This window comes from Monodon monoceros, unplaced genomic scaffold (assembly GCF_005190385.1).
Source record: "Monodon monoceros isolate NGI ecotype Baffin Bay Population unplaced genomic scaffold, NGI_Narwhal_1 Super_Scaffold_11, whole genome shotgun sequence".
Taxonomy (NCBI): domain Eukaryota; kingdom Metazoa; phylum Chordata; class Mammalia; order Artiodactyla; family Monodontidae; genus Monodon; species Monodon monoceros.
In genome coordinates, this window is record NW_021703767.1 from 141808292 (window position 1) to 141827495 (window position 19204).

Consider the following 19204-nt stretch of genomic DNA (forward strand, 5'->3'; position numbering starts at 1 on the left):
GTCCCAGCTTACCCTTCCCCCTCCCCGTGTCCTCAAGTCCATTCTCTACATCTGCGTCTTTATTCCTGTCCTGCCCCTAGGTTCTTCAGAACCATTTTTTTTTTTTGGATTCCATATGTATGTGTTAGCATATGGTATTTGTTTTTCTCTTTCTGACTTACCTCACTGTGTATGACAGACTCTAGGTCCATCTACCTCACTACAAAGAACTCAATTTCGGTTCTTTTTCAGGCTGAGTAATATTCCATTGTATATATGTGCCACATCTTCTTTATTCATTCATCTGTCAATGGACACTTGGGTTGTTTCCATGTCCTGGCTATTGTAAATAGAGCTGCAATGAACATTGTGGTACATGACTGTTTTTGAATTATGGTTTTCTCAGGATATATGCCGAGTATGGGATTACTGGGTCATATGGTAGTTCTATTTTTAGTTTTTTAAGGAACCTCCATACTGTTCTCCATAGTGGCTACATCAGTTTACATTCCCACCAACAGTGCAAGAGGGTTCCCTTTTCTCCACACCCTCTCCGCACTGGGGCACCTTTAGGTGAGCAGCCCTTCCTGGCACTGCACTCCTGCTGCCCGGTTCTGAGGGCTTGTTGAGGGGTCCTGTGGCCCCAGGGGAATCACTGAGGCCGTGTCTCAGAACTCTCTCCAAGCTAAGTGCCTCATTTCTATTTTTTAAATTAATTAATTAATTAGTTTATTTATTTATTTTTGGCCATGTTGGGTCTTCTTTGCTGTGTGCGGGCTTTCTCTAGTTGTGGCAAGCGGGAGCTACTCTTCATTGCAGTGCACGGGCTTTTCATTGCGGTGGCTTCTCTTGTTGCAGAGCACGGGCTCTAGGCGTGTGGGCTTCAGTAGTTGTGGCATGTGGGCTGAGTAGTTGTGGCTCGCAGGCTCTAGGGCGCAGGCTCAGTAGTTGTGGCACACCAGCTTACTTGCTCAGCGGCATGTGGGATCTTACCAGACCAGGGCTTGAACCTGTCTCCCCTGCATTTAACCACTGCGCCACCAGGGAAGTCCCCTCATTTCTATTTTAAGAAATGTTTTAAAAGGGAAAATAGGAGAATGTCAACCAGAACTGCAATTCATTTTCTGAAAATTAATTGGGTTTAGAGGACCATAGGAGTGAAAACTTTGGCTGCTAGAATTGATCTTTTTTTTTTCCATTGGAGTATAGTTGATTTACAGTGTTGTGTTAGTTTCTGCTCTACAGCAAAGTGAATCCATTATACATATACATATATCCACTCTTTTTAAATTCTATTCCCATATAGGTCATTACATAGAATTGAGTAGAGTTCCCTGTGCTATACAGTAGATCCTTATTAGTTATCTATTTTATATATAGTAATGTGTGTATGTCAATCCCAGTCACCCAATTTATCCCTCCCCCTCCCTTATCCCCTGGTAACCATAGTTTGTTTTCTACATCTGTGACTCTGTTTCCGTTTTGTAAATAAGTTCATTTGTACCCTTTTTTTAGATTCCACATACAAGCGATATCATATGATATTTTTCTTTCTGTGTCTGACTTACTTCACTTAGTATGACAATCTCTAGGTCCATCCATGTTGCTGCAAATGGCATTATTTCATTCTTTTTTATGGCTGAGTAACATTCCATTGTATATATGTACCACATCTTCTTTATCCATTCCTCTGTGGATGGACATTTAGGTTGCTTCCATGTCCTGGCTATTGTAAATAGTGCTGCAGTGAACATTGGGGTGCATGTATTTTTTTTCAGTTATGGTTTTCTCTGGGTATATGCCACTGAGTAAGATTGCTGGATCATATGGTAGTTCTATTTTTAGTTTTTAAAGGAACCTCCATATTGTTCTCCATAGTGGCTGCACCAATTTACATTCCCACCAACAGTGTAGGAGGGTTCCCTTTTCTCCACATCCTCTGCAGCATTTATCGTTTGTAGATTTTTTTTGATGATGGCCATTCTGACCCATGTGAGGTGATACCTCATTGTAGTTTTGATTTGCATTTCTGTAATAATTAGTGACGTTGAGCATCTTTTCATGTGCTTTTTGACCATTTGTATGTCTTCTTCGGAGAAATGTCTATTCAGATCTTCCACCCATTTTTTGATTGGGTTATTTGTTTTGATATTGAGCTGCATGAGCTGTTAGTATATTTTTATATTTTGGAGATTAATCCCTTGTCGGTTGCTTCATTTGCAAATATTTTCTCCCATTCTGAGGGTTGTCTTTTTATTTTGTTTATGGTTTCCTTTGCTGTGCAAAAGCTGTTAAGTTTAATTAGATCCCATTTGTTTATTTTTGTTTTTATTTTCATTGCTCTAGGAGATGGGTCAAAAAAGATCTTGCTGCAATTTATGTCAAAGAGTGTTCTGCCTATGTTTTTCTCTTAGAGTTTTATAGTATCTGGCCTTTCATTTAGGTCTTTAATCCATTTTGAGTTTGTTTTTGTGTGTGGTGTTAGGGAGTGTTCTACTTTCATTCTTTTACATGTAGCTGTCCAGTTTTCCCAGCACCACTTATTGAAGGGGCTGTCTTTTCTCCATTTATACTCTTGCCTCCTTTATCAAAGATAAGGTGACCATAGGTGCTTGGGTTTATCTCTGGGCTTTCTATCCTGTCCCATTGACGTACATTTCTGTTTTTGTGCCAGTACCATACTGTCTTGATTACTGTAGCTTTGTAGTATAGTCTGAAGTCCTGGAGTCTGATTCTTCCAGCTCCGTTTTTCTTTCTCAAGATTGCTTTGGCTGTTCGGGGTCTTTTGTGTTTCCATACAAATCTTGATGGAGGTTGTTGTTTAAGATACGGCAGCCTGTAACTTGCTGTGAAGAATGTATGTGACACAGAGCAGGATACAGGCTCATCTGAAACAGTCTGCTGGGAAATTTCTTTTTGTTATATGAAGCCCCCCGCCCCACCTCACCATCAGATACTGCTTTGAATGAAGTCTTTGTCTTCATGAAAAAAATCTAAAGGGTTATACCAACACCTCTGCTCAGTCATGTCACTCTGGATACATGGCCCTTATTTTAAGACTCTAGATTCCTGACTCTCAGACTGCCTGCAGTTTTACCGAGCCAAAAAGACCCGCTAAACAGCCTCTCCGACACAAGAGGGCAGGTTGAGCTCTGCAGAGCGAACTTCAGCTTATATAATAAAGCATGTCCTGCCCATGAAAATGGTTTACGGCAGTGGGGACTGAACTGTCCTTTTCTAAGCTGGCAGTTTTTACAGACGAGGTGAGTTGATCATGCAGTGGGTGTGAGTTTACTCCTGATTAAAAGGCAAATGGGGGACTTCCCTGGTGGCACAGTGGTTAAGGCTCTGCACTCCCAATGCAGGGGGCCCGGGTTCAATCCCTGGTCAGGGAACTAGATGCTACATGCATGTCGCAACTAAGGAGCCAGTGAGCCACAACTAAGGAGACTGCTGGCCGCAACTAAGAAGCACACCTGCTGCAACCAATACCCGGTGCAACCAAATAAATAAAATAAATATTAAAACCAAAAAGGTAAAGGACCACAGCCTTGGTGTCTTCAGTTTCCATTTTTTAGCATCTAGTTTTATAGCATCAGTAAAGTCCTTCATCTCAGCCCTGATCATACTGGATGACTCTGCCACAGACAGAGCCGGGGAAACACCACCACCAGTGGACAGATTTCGTGAGAGCCATCCTTTGTCAGGGCCCCTTGCTGCCAGAGGCAATGAGCAGAGAAGGACCACGGGTGGTGGAGGAAGGCATCCAGAGGCCGCCTGCACTTTCTCGACTGCTCATGACCAAGTGCTTACTTTTATGCATAAGGCAGGAGTGTTTGTCTCCAGAGTTAAACTTAGGATATTTCCTATAGTTCATCCAAGACTCTTCTCCAAAGGAAAGGATTTGCCCCTTATAGCAGAGCCTCTAAACTCCAAGTCTCCCTGCAAGAATGCCCACCACCCTGGGCCTGCTGAAGATAAACGCGGCCGCACCAGGCTGCCCCCACCAGCCCCGACAGAGGAGGAAAGTGTTTGGGATTATGCGACAGAAGGAACGCAGTTCCCTCGAGAGGAGATCACATCTCCATAAGTAAAAGCAACCAGTGAGAGGAAAGTGTGTTTAAAATCATTTGGAAAGTTTTGTTAGTAGAATATACCACTTTAACTAAAAGAAGTATTTGGCCTTTGTACATTCTGATATTTGGGGATTTTCTGTAAGTGCTTGGAATAACCTGAAGAAGCTGAGCTAGGCTGGTCGACCCTGGTTAAACTCTCAGCATGCTGTGTCCAGACTGCTCCCCCCAAGACTTGCATATTTAATATTCTCTAAAAATTCTAAGTATGCTCCCTTGCTCGGTCACCACGAGTGCCATCCCGTTCCGTACACTTTGCGTTTGTGCTGTGCCCACATCACCCTCTGAAATCCCTGCACCTAGGCTGCCACGTGGCAGACTAGAGCGGTCCCTGGAGGATGCTATTTTGACCTCCATTTCAAAACCCCAAAATCAAGGTCCAAGCACAGGGGCTGAATTCATTTAACAGACTCTCATGGATGCCCTGCCCTCAGCCTGGTCCAGAGGCGTGTGTCTTGGTAGCAGTGGAGAAAACTTAGCTGCAACCTCACTCACTAACCTCCTTTCCCTGTGTATTTGTTCACATTTCTACGAGCGCCTCCGTGGCTCTTGCTGAATCGGGAGAAAGACGCAGTCTCCACCGTGCAAGGGATTCTGACATTAGGGCTGTTTCACTCACCCCAACCCACGCAAGGTCACAGTAGGACCTGCTCTGTTAATTGCTTGAGTCCCAACCGCAAATCCTGAAATTATGGGAAAGTATTTCTCTACTAGTTACAGATCCACCTGCCTTCAAGTTCACGTGTATAGTTAGTTCAGAAAATGATGTTTAAACTGAGATGAAACTACATCTGTATGTTAGTTAGAGACCCTCCCCTACTCACGGCAAGCAGATAGCTCTCATCACCGACTGTGGTCCATTATTCTTATAGTTAGTAAGGAGGTGAAAAGTCAAGTTGAAGGAATTCCAGACTTTAATATTCAAACAAGAATAAATAGACCATTATGCTTCCTTTGCTAGACTGACTATAGAGAATTTTAATGGACAAAATCACTGTTGATTGTATTTTCCTTTCCTTTTTTTTTTTTGATGTGAAAGAATTTCTAGTGAAGCGTTGTTTCATCTCTTCCTAAATCCAAGTGAAGTTTCTGAATTCCGCATGTTTCCTGCATTACATTTTTATTGTGTGCATAGGAATCAATATTCCAGATACGTGCACAAGCGCACACATTGAAATGAACATGACTTCATTTACTTTCATGATTAGACACTCAAAAAAAGTGCTTGGGTGTCTGCTTTCATATTCATAGGTCGAGATCTGTACATCAGAGGTATTTGTATAAGTGACACTTTTATTACGTTCATTTCATTTGCAATATGATAGTGGATCATAAATATGTTACTTCTATGCCACCAAATCTGATTTGTGGCACTTAGCCCTCACAAGGAGAATACTTGATATCTTCTGAAGCACCTTTCGTCCAAGAAGCGCTTTGCAGACACGGGGCCGGGCTCTACCAGGTGTGTCAATCACACTCGTGAGGCTTTGCATGCCTCCCGCTTTATCGGCTGCACTGTTGGGGCCGAGAGTGGCCCTGAGTCCCTTTCAGGCCCGGAGCTTATGATGCGACCTTTAATTTCTGGAACAAAGAGGCTCAGGTGAGCTCTGCGTTGCCGCACCCAGGCCCTGATGGCCGACAGAGCTCCACATCTGCCACATGCTCACCCTTCACCATGGGCCAGACGATGTATCAAGCCCTGGGGACGCAGACACGAGTAAAATATGGCCCTTGCCTTCCTGATGCTCACAGACTAGGAGGGGAGGGCCATGTGGAAGAGTAATTGCCCCCCTACACCGTGATGGGGCACTGATGCAGAGGTGACAGTAGGTGCCCTCCTCCTGCCCCCCGCCCCGGCCCTCCCAGGGATGCACCGTGCCTGAAAGCAGTTGTCAAACCCCCAGGCACGTCGCAGGACTGGGCACATGCCAGCCAGTTGCAGTCGGGCTGAAAGAAGAGACCACCCCTCACACATCGCAGGTGGCCTTCAGGGCTGAGCACCTCCCACCCCAGACTTGCAGAGAAGAGCATGGCGGGCTCCCCACCTACCAGCGCATCCTTCCATCCTTCCCCCCTCCCCCGCTCCCCTTTCTCCAGCATCAGTTCCCGATCCTGGACCACCCGCCGCCCCCTACACACACAACACACACGCACACGTGCACACACACAGTGCTCCTGCAGCCTCCTTCACGACACTCACCACATCGTGGCGTCACGTATGAGCGCGACAGATACGGCTGAGGGCCCCGGGGCCAGGTTGTCTGAGTTCAGAGTTCACGCCACATCACTTAACAGGAGGGGGCAGGTTACTTACTTTTCTGTGCCTCAGTTTTCTCATGTGCAAAATGGGCATAATAATGATACTTCCCTGTCAGGCGGCTGTGAGCATTGAATGACCTAATATGAATAAATGGTTTCACCGAGCGCCCAGAGCTGCTGGGAAGCTGTATTAGCCTTTTCAGTCTTATCATAATTAACACTTTAGGGACTTCCCTGGAGGTCCAGTGGTTAGGACTCAGAGCTTTCACTGCCATGGCACGGGTTCAACCCCTGGTTGGGAAAGTAAGATCCAGCAGGCCGTGCGGCGTGGCCAAAACAAAACAAAGAACCCACAAAAAACAAAAAAACACTCTAGTACTGGAGTCTCAGTATCTGTAGTAATAGTGAGGCCAACAGTCTTATCACTGTCACTGCTATCACATGATTCATGTCTGTCTCCCACCACGAGTGAGCCCCGAGGCATCAGGAGCCAGCTGTGTGGTCTCCACTCCATCCCCACGGCAGATGGCACAGAGGCTCACAAAACATTTGGTGAATGAACGAATGGACAAAGCAGTGGTGCACCTGCTCACGTGGTGCCGCTACCAGCCGCCTTCTCTGAAAGCATCATTGCCCCTTACAGCCACGGACCCACAGTGCTGCCCACAGGTCCACTCGTGTCCACGTGGAAGGGCTTCCATCCTCCTTCCTGTGTGACTAGCGCACAGAAGCTTCACAGGAGACTCACCCTTCTCACCCAGCCCACCATCCGTCGAGGAGAGAGGCTGTAAGAGGGGCCGGCAACTCTGGGGTGGGGAGCCCTGCAGCAACCGTGGGTGGCCCCCTGCCCCGCACTGCAGCCCTGCACAGGGGCGAGCTCCTGCCCCGCCCTGGCAGCTGCTGACATGAGTCCCCCGAGACAGGACAGAGACGCCTCCCCAGCCCTGCACCGCTTCATCCCTGGCACGGGGAGGGCCCTGTGATGGTCTCCTCTCTGACCTGGCTGCCGCAGCCCAGCAGGCAGGCAGCAGAGCCACTGCCCAGGAGCTTGGCCCGGCCCCACCGTCTCAGCTCCAGGCTCACCCCTGCCCTTCCTTTGCCATGCTAAGCAGTGCAGTGATCAAGCCTCCATGTGCCAGGGTCCCATCCCGGCTCCATCCTTTCTGTTTGTGTGACCTTGGGCAGGTTCTTAAGCATTTTGTGACTCAGTGTTCTCATCTGTACGATGGGGATGATGGTACCTACCCCGTAGCTTCTTCATGAGGGTCAAATGAGTTTATTTATAAAAAAGCACTTAGAATAGTGACTGGATATAGAAGGCATCCCTTATTCTGGACGTTCTGGCAGCCGTCCGCCCGCCTGGCCCAGATACCACATCTGTGCTCCACAGCAGTTCAAAACCATTGAGCAAAGCAGAATGCTGAAGCCAGCGTTTAGAGAATCCATCCATCAACTTAGGAGCCTCTACATAATTGGGGTGTTATCACCCACGGGGTGGCTGCAGTTTGCAGTTGCTGAGGAGTCTGCGATAGTCCCAGGAATCCTTTGGTGATGGACACAGTTGGGGGCTGGGGACTTTGCTTTGGGAGGGCAGGAGCCGTCTGGAAGGGAGCATGAGGTTATGCACTTGTCCTCTGGCAACCAGTCAGCCGCTGAGAATGCCGCGAGCTTGGGCCCCGGAGCACAACAGATGGAGCTCTGGCTTTGCAAATGAGGAGTGCCCCCCGACCCGGTGCCCTGCGGCACTCTCTGAGGTCCCCTTCCCGCCTCACCTCTGCTTTCTGCCTGGGTGCAGATGCTCAGCGGTGGCAGCTCACAGAGCATAACCCTCTAGAGCCGTGGTTGCTCCTCTGAGTTTAATCTTCCAGGGGGCCATGGGTGGGCCGCGCGGCGGTGGATGACGCTTAGGCATGCTGGGGATGGACTGCAGGTACTGTGTGTACCCCCCGTCTTTGCTTTTGTGTGTCTTCCACTGAAATCTTGACGAGTTTCAAACAGGGTGATCTTGGGCCTTGGGTTTCTAGAGTGTAGACATGAAATTATAATGCCCACCACTCCTGGTTCACTGTGGAATGTAGAGAGCGAGAATTCTTCAGTTACATGAAGGAGGGGCTGGCCCTCGCTGAGACGTCGGTGAGCAGCATTGCTGCCGCGGGTGAGTCAGGCGGTCCAGGTGCCATCGTGGTCAAAGCAGGTCCAAGTGTTGGTGTGGCCTCCCACCGGGCCTTTGAGTTTTTGTGGTTGTTCTTGTTGTTTTAAGATACAATTCGCATAGCATAATATTAATCCCTTTAAAGTATACAGTCCAGTGGTTTGTAATATATTCACACGGTTGTCCGGCTTTACTGCTGTCTAATTCTGGAATATTTTCATCTCCCCAGAAGGAACCCTGGGCCCAACTGGAGTTACTTTCCGTCCCCTCACTCCCACCCCAGCCTTTGGCAACCACCGACCTGCTTTCTTTCTATGAGTTAGCTTGTCGTGAACATCTCCTAAGAATAGAACCATACAATACGTGGCCTTTTGTGACTTGCTTTTTTTCACTGACATCATGTTTTCAAGGTTCATCCATGTTGTAACATGTATCTGAATTGCATTCCTTTTTGTGGCCAATAATATTCCACTGTCTGGATAGACCAGTTCTGTTCCTCTGTTCATCAGTGGATGGGCACGTGGGCTGTTTGGAATCACGCTGCTCTGAACGTTTGTGTGCAGGTTTGCATGGATCGCACGCTTACGTCTGTGAGGACCTGCCAAACTGTTCTCTGAGCTCTGTTTCAGAAGGACCATCTTACTCAGACAGGACTTTAGTGTTAGCTGAGGGAGAGGGTTCTCGGCAGGGCCAGGACGGGGCAGGGGGGCAGGGGGGCTTGCAACCTGCCCTCAGAGCCACGGTGCTCACAAGGCCTCCGGCCGCGGCCTCCCCATCGAACGCAGATGCCCACTGCCTTGGGCTTGTCTCCCCTGTGCTGACCGTGTTCTCTGCGTTCTCCCCACTTTATTTTTTTTAATTTATCTTATTGAAGTATAGTTGATTTACACTGCTGTTACTTTCTGCTGTACAGCAAAGTGATTCATATATATATATATATATATATATATATATTCTTTTCCATTATGGTTTATCCCAGGATGTTGAATATAGCTCCCTGTGCTATACAGTGGGACCTTGTTGTTTATCCATTCTCTGTATAATAGTTTGCATCTGCTAATCCCAAACTCCCAGTCCTTCCCTCCCCCAACCCCCTTCCCCTTGGCAACCACCAGTCTGTTCTCTATGTCCATGAGTCCACTTCTGTTTTGTAGATAGGTTCATTTGTGTCATATTTTAGATTCCACATATAAGTGATATCATAAGGTATTTGTCTTTCTCTGACTTACTTCACTCAGTATGATAATCTCTAGGTCCATCCATGTTGCTGCAAATGGCATTATTTCATTCTTTTTATGGCTGAGTAATATTCCATTGTATATATGTGCCACATCTTCTTTATCTGTTCCTCTGTCCATGGACATTTAGGTTGCTTCCACGTCTTGGCTATTGTAAATAGTGCTTCTGTGAACATAGGGGTGCATGTATCTTCTCGAACTAGTTTTCTCCGAATATATTCCCAGGAGGAGGATTGCTGGATCATATGGCAACACTATTTTTAGTTTTTTGAGGAACCTCCATCCTGTTTTCCATGGTGGCTGTGCGACTTTACATTCCTGCCAACAGCGTTAGAGGGTTCCCTTTTCTCCACACCCTCTCCAGCATTTGTTATTTGTAGACTTTTTGATGATGTATAAGTCTGATTAGTCCCATTTGTTTATTTTTGCTTTTATTTCTATTGCCTTGGAAGACTGAACTAAGAAAACATTGGTTTGGTTTATGTCAGAGAATATTTTGCCTATGTTTTCTTCTAGGAGTTTTATGATGTCGTGTCTTAGGTTTAAGTCTTTAAGCCATTTTTTATTTTTTGCAATATATGTTTTATTTATTTATTTTTGGCTGCATTGGATCTTCGTTGCTGTGTGCGGGCTTTCTCTAGTCGCAGTGAGCAGGGTCTACTCTTCATTGCAGTGCACAGGCTTCTCATTGCGGTGGCTTCTCTTGTTATGGAGCATGGGCTCTAGGCGCACAGGCTTCAGTAGTTGTGGTGCATGGGCTTAGTTGCTCTGCAGCATGTGGGATCTTCCTGGCCCGGGGCTCGAATCCATGTCCCCTGCATTGGCACACGGATTCTTAACCACTGTGCCACCAAGGAAGTCCCCTTTAAGCCATTTTGAGTTTATTTTCGTGTATGGTGTGAGGGTGTCTTCTAACTTCATTGATTTACATGCGGCTGTCCAACTTTCCCAGCACCACTTGCTGAAGAGACTGTCCTTTCTCCACTGTACATTAGTGCCTCCTTTGTTAAAGATTAATTGTCCATAGGCGTGTGCGTTTATTTCTGGGCTGTCTGTTCTGTTCCATTGATCCATATATCTGTTTTTATGCCAATACCACACTGTTTTGATTAATGTAACTTTGTAGTATTGTCTGAAGTCCTGGAGGGTTATGCCTCCTGCTTTGTTCTTTTTCCTCAGGACTGCATTGGCGGTTCTGGGTCTTCTGTGGCTCCATATAAATTTTAGGATTATTCTAGTTCTGTGAAAAAGGTCATGGGTAATTTGATAGGGATCACCTTAAATCTGTAGATTGCTTTGGGTGGTATGGCCATTTTAACAATATTAATTCTTCCAATCCAAGAGCATGGGATATATTTCCATTTCTTTGAATCATCTTCAATTTCCTTTATTAATGTTTTATAGTTCTCAGTATATAAGTCTTTCACCACCTTGGTCAGGTTTATTCCTAAGTATTTTTTTTTAATTTTTTTGATGTGATTTCAAAAGGGATTTTTTTTTTTTTTTTTTTACTTTTGCATTCTCCCTGCTTTAAACCATGCTGCCCTCACCTGTGTCCTGTACCTGTGGGAGTGGTTTGGGCACACAGCTAGCCTTCCTGTGAGGCTGAGATACCTCAAACTGTCTTTATGCACTCGTCCTAGTCCTGGAAATGTTCTGAGCCAAAGAACAGTGTCATTTCAGAGTCCTGGAGAAGAAAATCACAGGTTTTCTTCTCAAATGCGTCCACTTGGTTACAAACAAGCGAGTGGACACGAGGAAGGGTCGTGCCAGCTGGGTAGTCATGGGCACATCCCTTAGCCTCTCTGAGGCTTCGTTCCTTTGTCTGTAAAATGGGTTTAAAATTGCCTACCTGGGAAGGGGATGAAGTGAGGCACTGTAGACATGGCTCCCAGTACGATGCTGAAGATACTCAGAAATACCCTCCCCACTGCAGGTGTGAGGCGCTTATACGGACCACGGGGTTTTTCAGTACCACTCACCCCCCCTCCCTTTTCCCTCCCTCCCCATCTCTTTCCTTTCACCTTTTCTCCTCTCCCTGCGCCTGTGCCTTGCTTTTACCCTGCCCTCAGCCCCTGCCCCAGGCGGCCTTGTGGTCCTCACGGTGTGGACCCAGACCCAGGAACCTGCCAGCTCTCAGATCGCCCGGGGCTCTCAGGAAGGACCAGGCCGAATCCTCTTAGAGCGGATCAGATCATGCCCTGGGTCGTTTGCAGCACAGACTCCCAGGTCAGGGTGGTGGCAGACACAGCAGGCAGTGTCCAGCCTGGCAACCCTGGGTCCCCGGGCAGTGCGGGTTGCATGACCTAGTTTTATCTGTCAGCCTCCCTGGGTCCCAGGTTCCTTCCCCAGGAGACCCTTGCCTGAGCCAGAGCTCTGAGTGCCCCTCGAATCTGGGTCATCTGAGAGGCTGCGCTGTGGGACGACCACCCAGCATGGAGGCCAAGACCATGCCCATGAGGTCCAGGGCCAGACAAAGTGTGGGGATGAGGGCTGCGGGCAGATAAAGGATGAATGAATGAACAGCTTTCCAGGCTGAGGGCTCATGGTGCATAGATTATTACTTTTTAAAACTGTAAGTAATAAAAGACTATATGACTAATACAGAAAGTTTAGGAAGCAGAAAAACATGAAGGGACAACACCCCAAATCCCATCCCCTTGGAGATGAATTTCTTCGAAAGTGCCAGTTAAGGGAATTCCCTGGTGGTCCAGTGATTAGGACTCTGTGCTCTCACTGCTGAGGGCCCAGGGTCGATCCCTGGTGGGGGAACTAAGATCCCACAAGCTGGGCCAAAAAAAAAAAAAAAAAAAACAAGGTGCCAGTTAATTCAGAAAACTGAAAAGCAAAAAAATGAACCAAAAGGCCCAGCTAGGAATCCCTGTCTCCATTCTGGGACGTGTCTCCCAGGAAAAAGGGGTTTCCCTGTAGCGCCTTTCAGGCCATCCCCTCTGGAACTGCGGGGAACCTGCCCGGAAAAATTCTTCCAGGAACGAGTCCAGATAGGAAGTTCCCTCCGAACAAACAGGCTCTAGGCCCTCTGGGTGAGCTGAGCTCTCCTTAGGAACCAGCTGGCGGCTGCAGCGCAGACAGACAAGTCCCCCGGCAGCCACCCCCTCGCCTCGGGAGATGTGCTGGTCGTATCTCCTCCCCCCGACCCCCATCCCTTCCCAGGCAGCATCGGGTAGCGCAGCCCTGGCCACGAATGACCCTGGTCTGTCTGCTCTCTCGTCTGCAGCGGTCAGGAATGACAGAAACAAGAAAAAGAAGGAGCCTTCGAAGCAGGAATGCACGGAGAGCTACGAAATGACGGCCGAGCTGGACGATCTCACGGAGAAGATCCGGAAAGCCCACCAGGAAACCTTCCCCTCGCTCTGCCAGCTGGGCAAGTACACCACGGTGAGAGGCCCCGCCCACCCCGCCGCGCACGCGCACTCGCACGCAGACGCACGTGCGCACGCTCCCCGCCCCCACCCTGGCAGGCCCGGGCAGAGGAAGGAGACGCCGCGGCCGGTCCTCCGGGCTGGGGTCGCAGCAGCCGCCGAGTAGGGTGGGCGTTTCCTCCCGCTTGGTCAGGACGTACAGGTTGGGCACGTGCGAGGCTCCGGGCCAGGGTGAGTGAGACGTGGCTGCTGCTCGCGGGGACCCACAGCCACGTGAAGGGGCTGAGGAGGGCCAGGGAGGCGGCCGGGGGTCCCGGCGGCGGACGCCGGTGCAGAGCCTAGCGGGGACAGAGGGCCGGGCTGAGCCTTTCACGGTCCCCGCTCCAGCTGGAAGAGCCCACCCGGGGGACTGGGCCTCCCCCGCCCAGCGTCTGGCTCCACAGAAGGTCTGGGGTCGGGGGGGGGGGGGGGGGGGAGGGGGCGGCTGGGAAGGCGAAGGGTCACCGAGCTGGGAGGTCCCCCTCTGCTCCCTGTGCTCCCCTGGGAATGGCCTCGCTGAGGGAGAGGTGAAGAGAAGGGGGTGGGGGACAGGTGAGGTCACAAGGCAGGAGGCCTTGTCGGCTGGTCTGGATGTGCTGATGGAGATGTCTTTAGGTACTTGAATTTTTTAGTGGCTTTTGCATGTGTTTTGTGCGCTGACGTGTATTCCCAGCATGCGGCGTTCAATAATATTTGTCGACTGAATGAGTGAGTGCAACTAGAATGTTGTTTTGGCCTCTTCAGTGGCTCACGTTGCCCGTCCAAGATGCTGGTAGACGCGCTTTTTAAAAATCCAAGCATTGCAGTGTTTGCTGGTTTGATTGAGACGTGCTAGAAAAAGAATAGTAGGGAAGGTCATGGGGATAAAAAGGTGAAATGATGATGCGGGTGGGGCCTAAGAACAGCAAGTGGGGCACCGAGGCTGCACGGTGGGTGGCACCAGCTTCTAAAGAGCTGGCTCTGAACTTAGCCGCAAGTCCCCTGGCTGAGCTGCCCGGAGAAGAAGAACCTAGAGCTTGCTCCCCAGTCCTCCGCCAGCTTACAAAGCACCTGGCAGCTATTAAAATGCAGGTTCTGGTTCAGCACGTGTGGGCGGGCGTTGCTCACAGGCTCCCAGGTGCTGCTGGTCTGCAGACCACACTCTGAGTAGCAAAGGCCACGAGCGTACTTCGAGTAGCGAGGCCCAGGACGATTTTCTGGGCCCCCAGGCCCTGGTGTCAGGGACAAGGAGAGACGCTGGCCAGTCTGTGAAGCTCCTGGCCTGGCCTGCTGTTGACTCAGCGGACGAGTCCCCTTTGCGCACAGGGGCGCCACCCAGCCCAGAGCAGACACAGGACGGGGCGGCTTCGGGAGCCTTGAGGTCGGCCTGCGAGGGAAGGCAGGCCCGGAGACCTGGGTGGCGGGTGACGCTGTGAGTCAGGAGCAGGGGTGCTAGGAGTGAATGTGGTTTAAATCCTGCTCTGCCGCCAACCAGCCGTGCGACCGTGTGCACGTTACTTCACTTCCCTTGGCCTCGTTTTTGAATTTCAGTCTGAAGTGGTGGAGAGAAGTCGATAGTTTGTGATCAGGAGTCTTTATTGTTGTTACGGTCATCATTATTACAGCCAGTACTCACTGAGCGTTTCCTCCGTACCAGAGGCCGCGCTACGTACTCTCGCTGTGTGAATTCTTTTACCCCTTACGGAGGCAACGCGAGGCGGGTGCAGCGCCCCGTATGACAGAGGAATAAGTCACTTTCCCCACGCCCCGTAGCCAGCGGGTGTCCTTGGACGTGGGCAGTCTGACTCCGGGACAGCTCTTCTAACCCCACACGGCACACCGTGTCTCAGGAGGGTGGGTGACAAGGCAGGGTGGAGACGGGGGACACCAGGCGTCTAGCTAGGAGGACGGGGCTGTTACCCAGGGATAAATCAACTTTCCCTCCAGAAGACAGAGTAAAAGAGAACAGTCCCAGCAGGGAGGGCTTCCTGGAGGTGGAAACTTGTAAGCCAGGTCCCGCGGTGAGAGACAACCCGTGGGGTCATTTGCTGCCCTCCGGGGGCCCCGGCCCTCTTCCCCGGGTTGGGGTGTCAGGGTGGCCTCGTCCGTGCCGCAGACTCTGCCTCACCTGGTCACCAGGTGAAGTGGCCGCCACTCTGGTCTGGAGGAGGGCAGGGCAAACACAAGTACACACGCCCTGGTGCAGCCTGGGACCAAAGCGCCCCCTTGGGACCGTCGTCCCTCTGCAGGTCAGCACAGCCAGGGACTTTGGTCGGCCTCTCTGGGCCCTTGCCCACCTTCCCTCCCCCAGGCCTCCTGGCGGAATCCGAGAGCCTCTCCTTCTGGATTCTCTTTGTGCCCGAGGTCTGATTTCACCTGCTTCCAGGCCAGTGGGGCCGCTGCCCCGCCTCTGTTAGGGCCCTGCCGGCATCCCGCATCCCTGTGGCTCATCCTGCAGCCCCACGACGCTGCCTCGAGGCTTTTTGTGCCTTTGGGGCAGCGTGCTTCACACGGTGGGGGGCAGAGGGGGGCGGGGTCGACACTCCTGGGAGCAGCCCCGGCCTGACGGCTCCCAAAGCTCTCCAACAAGGTGGAGCCCGGTGCCCACGGCCCTTCCCCAGTCCTCTCCCAGTGCTTCCCAGGACCTCTGCCCACATAAACTGCTCGCGTTGGAATCCTAGTCTCAGGGTCTGCTTCCAGCCCCAGGCAGGGGCTTCCCGGAGAGCCACTAGCGCCCCTTCCCTGCCCCCTCGGTCCCCAGTGAGGGCCCTTAGTCCTAAGCGCTTTGCAGGGGCTTTCTGCGCCTCTTTGGATCCAGCAGGGAAAGTGGCTGTACCTGTCCCGTCTCCAGGAGACGATCCCTAACCACGGGGTGGCCTGATGCCCTGCAGGCACTGCTGCTTCCTCCAGCCCTTCTCTCTGTGCACAGATCTAGCTCTGTTTTTATTGTAAGCAGCTCGCAGTCCTTTCGGGAAGTAGGCGCAGGTGTAAACAAAGAGCAGCAGCCATGACACATCCTTTGCAGGCACTTGGCCATGGGGGCGAGCGCTTTCCATAAGGAGCTTGTCCACGTGCAGCTGCTTCCACTGCGAGGGGACTTCGGTGCCTTTGCCCGGCTGGCATCCCTGTCAGGTGGCTTTGGAATAAATGGGCAGGGAGGAATTAGAAAGGCAGCTAGCTGCCCGCCTACATATCGTTGAAAGAGTAGCTCCTTTTTCTTCCTGATTAGGGTTGATTTGGGACCCTGGTCAGGACCCAGGAACGGGAGGGGAGGGCAGGAAGCTGGCACCCACCCCCCACGCCTGGGCCTGGACAGGATGCTCACCTGCAGGCTCAGCGCCGGGCTCTTTGGCAAGGCTTCTGACCAGTGACCTTCCTGAAAAGCAAGGGGGCAAGGGGGGACTCTGGGGACCAGGGTGGGGCTGTGGACGATGCAGTCTCCAAAGAGTACACAGCCCAGCTCTGGGGGTGTTTACTCTTCTTCCTCAGCGACCATGACCCTGGCATCCAGGCTTTAGGGCTTCCTAGGCCCAGGTTCACATCTTGCCTGTGATGCTTGGGAGCTCCGTGACCTTGGCGTCGTCGCTGGAGCCCAGCTCGTCATCTGTGTAATGGGAGTCGGAGCTGTGACTCCCTGATGGGGCTGCCGGGGAGGGTAGATGAGGGAAGCATATCAGCGCGCCCTGTACTGTTTCTGGCCCAGACACATGCAGAACGGGCAGGTCTCCTCCTCCCGACTCTGTATGAACGCTTAGTCAGTTTTTGGAGCCACATGCCCAGTCCTGGCAGCGTTAAGTGTGGCTAGGACAGCAAGGCAGTCTCCCGGGGGCACGGCCCAGCCTGGGCTGTCTGCTCCCGCTTCCCGCCATGTGCGGCTGTGCACCCCCTCACAGGCCCTGCGGGACACGGGCTGCCCTCCGAGGGCTCGGGAGGTGGGGCTGTGGAGACGTGAGGAGCCCTTAATCCACCCAAAGGATCACGAAGCCACCCCGAATCTAGCATGTGGAACGCTGGACACCCTCCATCTTGCAGCTGGTGCCCCCAGGCCACACCCTGCCCTCCACCAAGGCCCCTGCATTCTGAGACCCCCTGGCTGTCCAGAGGGGCCCCTCCAGCTCCTGTCCTGGCCCAGGTGTCTTGGGGGGAGGGGTCCAGGAGCACCCCTGAAACATTAGCTTCAGGGAAGTCCTGCACCGTCTCCCTCGCTTCTAGCCAGACGTCCAGGAAACACTTGGGGGCCGTCAGAGCCCCGCCCCTGCCCCACCCCTGTCTCTCCCCCTCGGTGGCAGGGCGGTTGCCACATGGTTAGAAGCGTGTGTGTTGGGGCCTCTGTGTGTCGTCTTCCTGCGGATGGACATGCCCAGCTGGCAGTTGGCGTGTGTCTGTGGACCCCGGACGCCAGCCCGCGCATCACGTCCTCGTCCTGGCGATGCCGAGCACCTTTCAGCCTCTGGGGTTTCTCACCAGGGGACGGGCTTCCGGAGACAAAGTTCAGGCCGTGCGGTGCCCCGAGAGGGTGGGCCCAGGGCCGCAGCACGAGCTGCCTCTGCGCTGGCCGGTGGGCACTGACGCAGCTGCCAGGTGCGGGTGTCCTGAGGACTAGAGGGAGTTCCTCATACAGCGCTTAGAGCAGGGCCTGGCTCCCGGTGAGCCCCGGAGGAGGGCTTGTTCCAGGAGGAGCATGCCCAGTGGACGCCGGGAGCATTCTACAGGTGGAGCTTGAAAGGACATCAGCTTCTCAGGACGGTCGGCGGGCAGAGACTCTGGACCCGGGCCCCCGGTGTTCCAGCCACCCCTGGGAACCTTAGCTCCTCGTTCCTTTTAAGACTTTCTGCGTTTCCTCCTTGGCTGAGAAGGACAAGCAGCCCTGGCTGAAGCACTGTAGTGCCTGCAGCTGCCACAGACGGGCTTAAAGACACCGCGATTCCACCTCCATTTACGGGCCTCGTTCTGAAAGTAGCCGGTCAGAGAAGCGCACGGCAGCGGGAAGGGGTCCGTTTGCTTGACCAAAGTGGCCCTTTAACTGGATCTCGTGGTGGGGTTGGGCTTCACCGGTGCTCAGGGGGGCCGGGGGGCAGCGGCTGCCTCTGCCCCTCTGCTGTGTTCCGCTCCCCTGAGCTGCCGGCGAGGCCCCTCCCAGCCCGAGCCTTTCCCTTTCTCCCCCTCCCCTGGTTTCGGGATCGGCCCCCACCCAGGGCCCCCCTAACCGCCTTCACTCCCCCCAGACGGGCCGAGCTCTGCACTGTCTGCGCTGGAGGATAGCGTATAAGCCATTAAGCTCATGCCGTGTGAGTCCAGCAACCAGAATGATAAGACGCCAGGTTATTCTGTGTTTTCTCAACTGCCTCTTCCCTTCGGTTTGCATGGTGGTGAGTTAGATTCACATGCCGTTAAGACGGCTGTGCGTTATTTTTAATAGAAGGATGGCGGGCCCGGTGCGTGATGAAGTCTCCTCGTACGAGGCTGATGGAGGCTCCGTTCACACGTGCTGGGCCGGGCAGTGGATTGGCGCTGCGGTGACATGACTTCCTGCTGTCTGCTCACCTCTGTGCCCCTCCCCTCCCGCGTCATCTTCCCACAAACCAGGCGAGCCGACGATTACGTTGAATTACAGACGCAGTGGCCACATGCTTGGGCTCAAGCTCCTCCGGGTGCGCTGTGTCCCCAGGTCCTTGGGGACGGATGGGGTGAAGTGACGGGCAGGACGCTGGCCTTTCCCGCAGGAGCGCCAGGGGGCAGCCAGCCTCCACCTGTTTTATGGCCTCTGTGCCACCCCCTATGCAAACTTCCCTTTCAGCTTCCCCGCCAACCTTAAAAACACAGGTCAGGGCTTCCCTGGTGGCGCAGTGGTTGAGAGTCCGCCTGCCGATGCAGGGGACGCGGGTTCGTGCCCCGGTCCGGGAAGATCCCACATGCTGCAGAGCGGCTGGGCCCGTGAGCCATGGCCGCTGAGCCTGCGCGTCCGGAGCCTGTGCTCCGCAAGGGGAGAGGCCACAACAGTGAGAGGCCCGCGTACCGCAAAAATAAAAAAACAAGAAAAAC

At 52.2% G+C, this 19204-nt stretch overlaps 1 protein-coding gene across 4 annotated transcripts in view; it reads left to right on the forward strand.

The window, feature by feature from the left end:
* Window positions 1-19204, forward strand: part of RARB (retinoic acid receptor beta) — a 190048-nt gene that overhangs the window by 140053 nt on the left and 30791 nt on the right. For all 4 annotated transcript variants that reach the window (XM_029213603.1, XM_029213602.1, XM_029213604.1 and 1 more), the window contains exon 4: window positions 13000-13160. In XM_029213603.1, the coding sequence (XP_029069436.1) occupies window positions 13000-13160 (161 nt within the window). The remainder of the gene's footprint in view (window positions 1-12999; window positions 13161-19204) is intronic.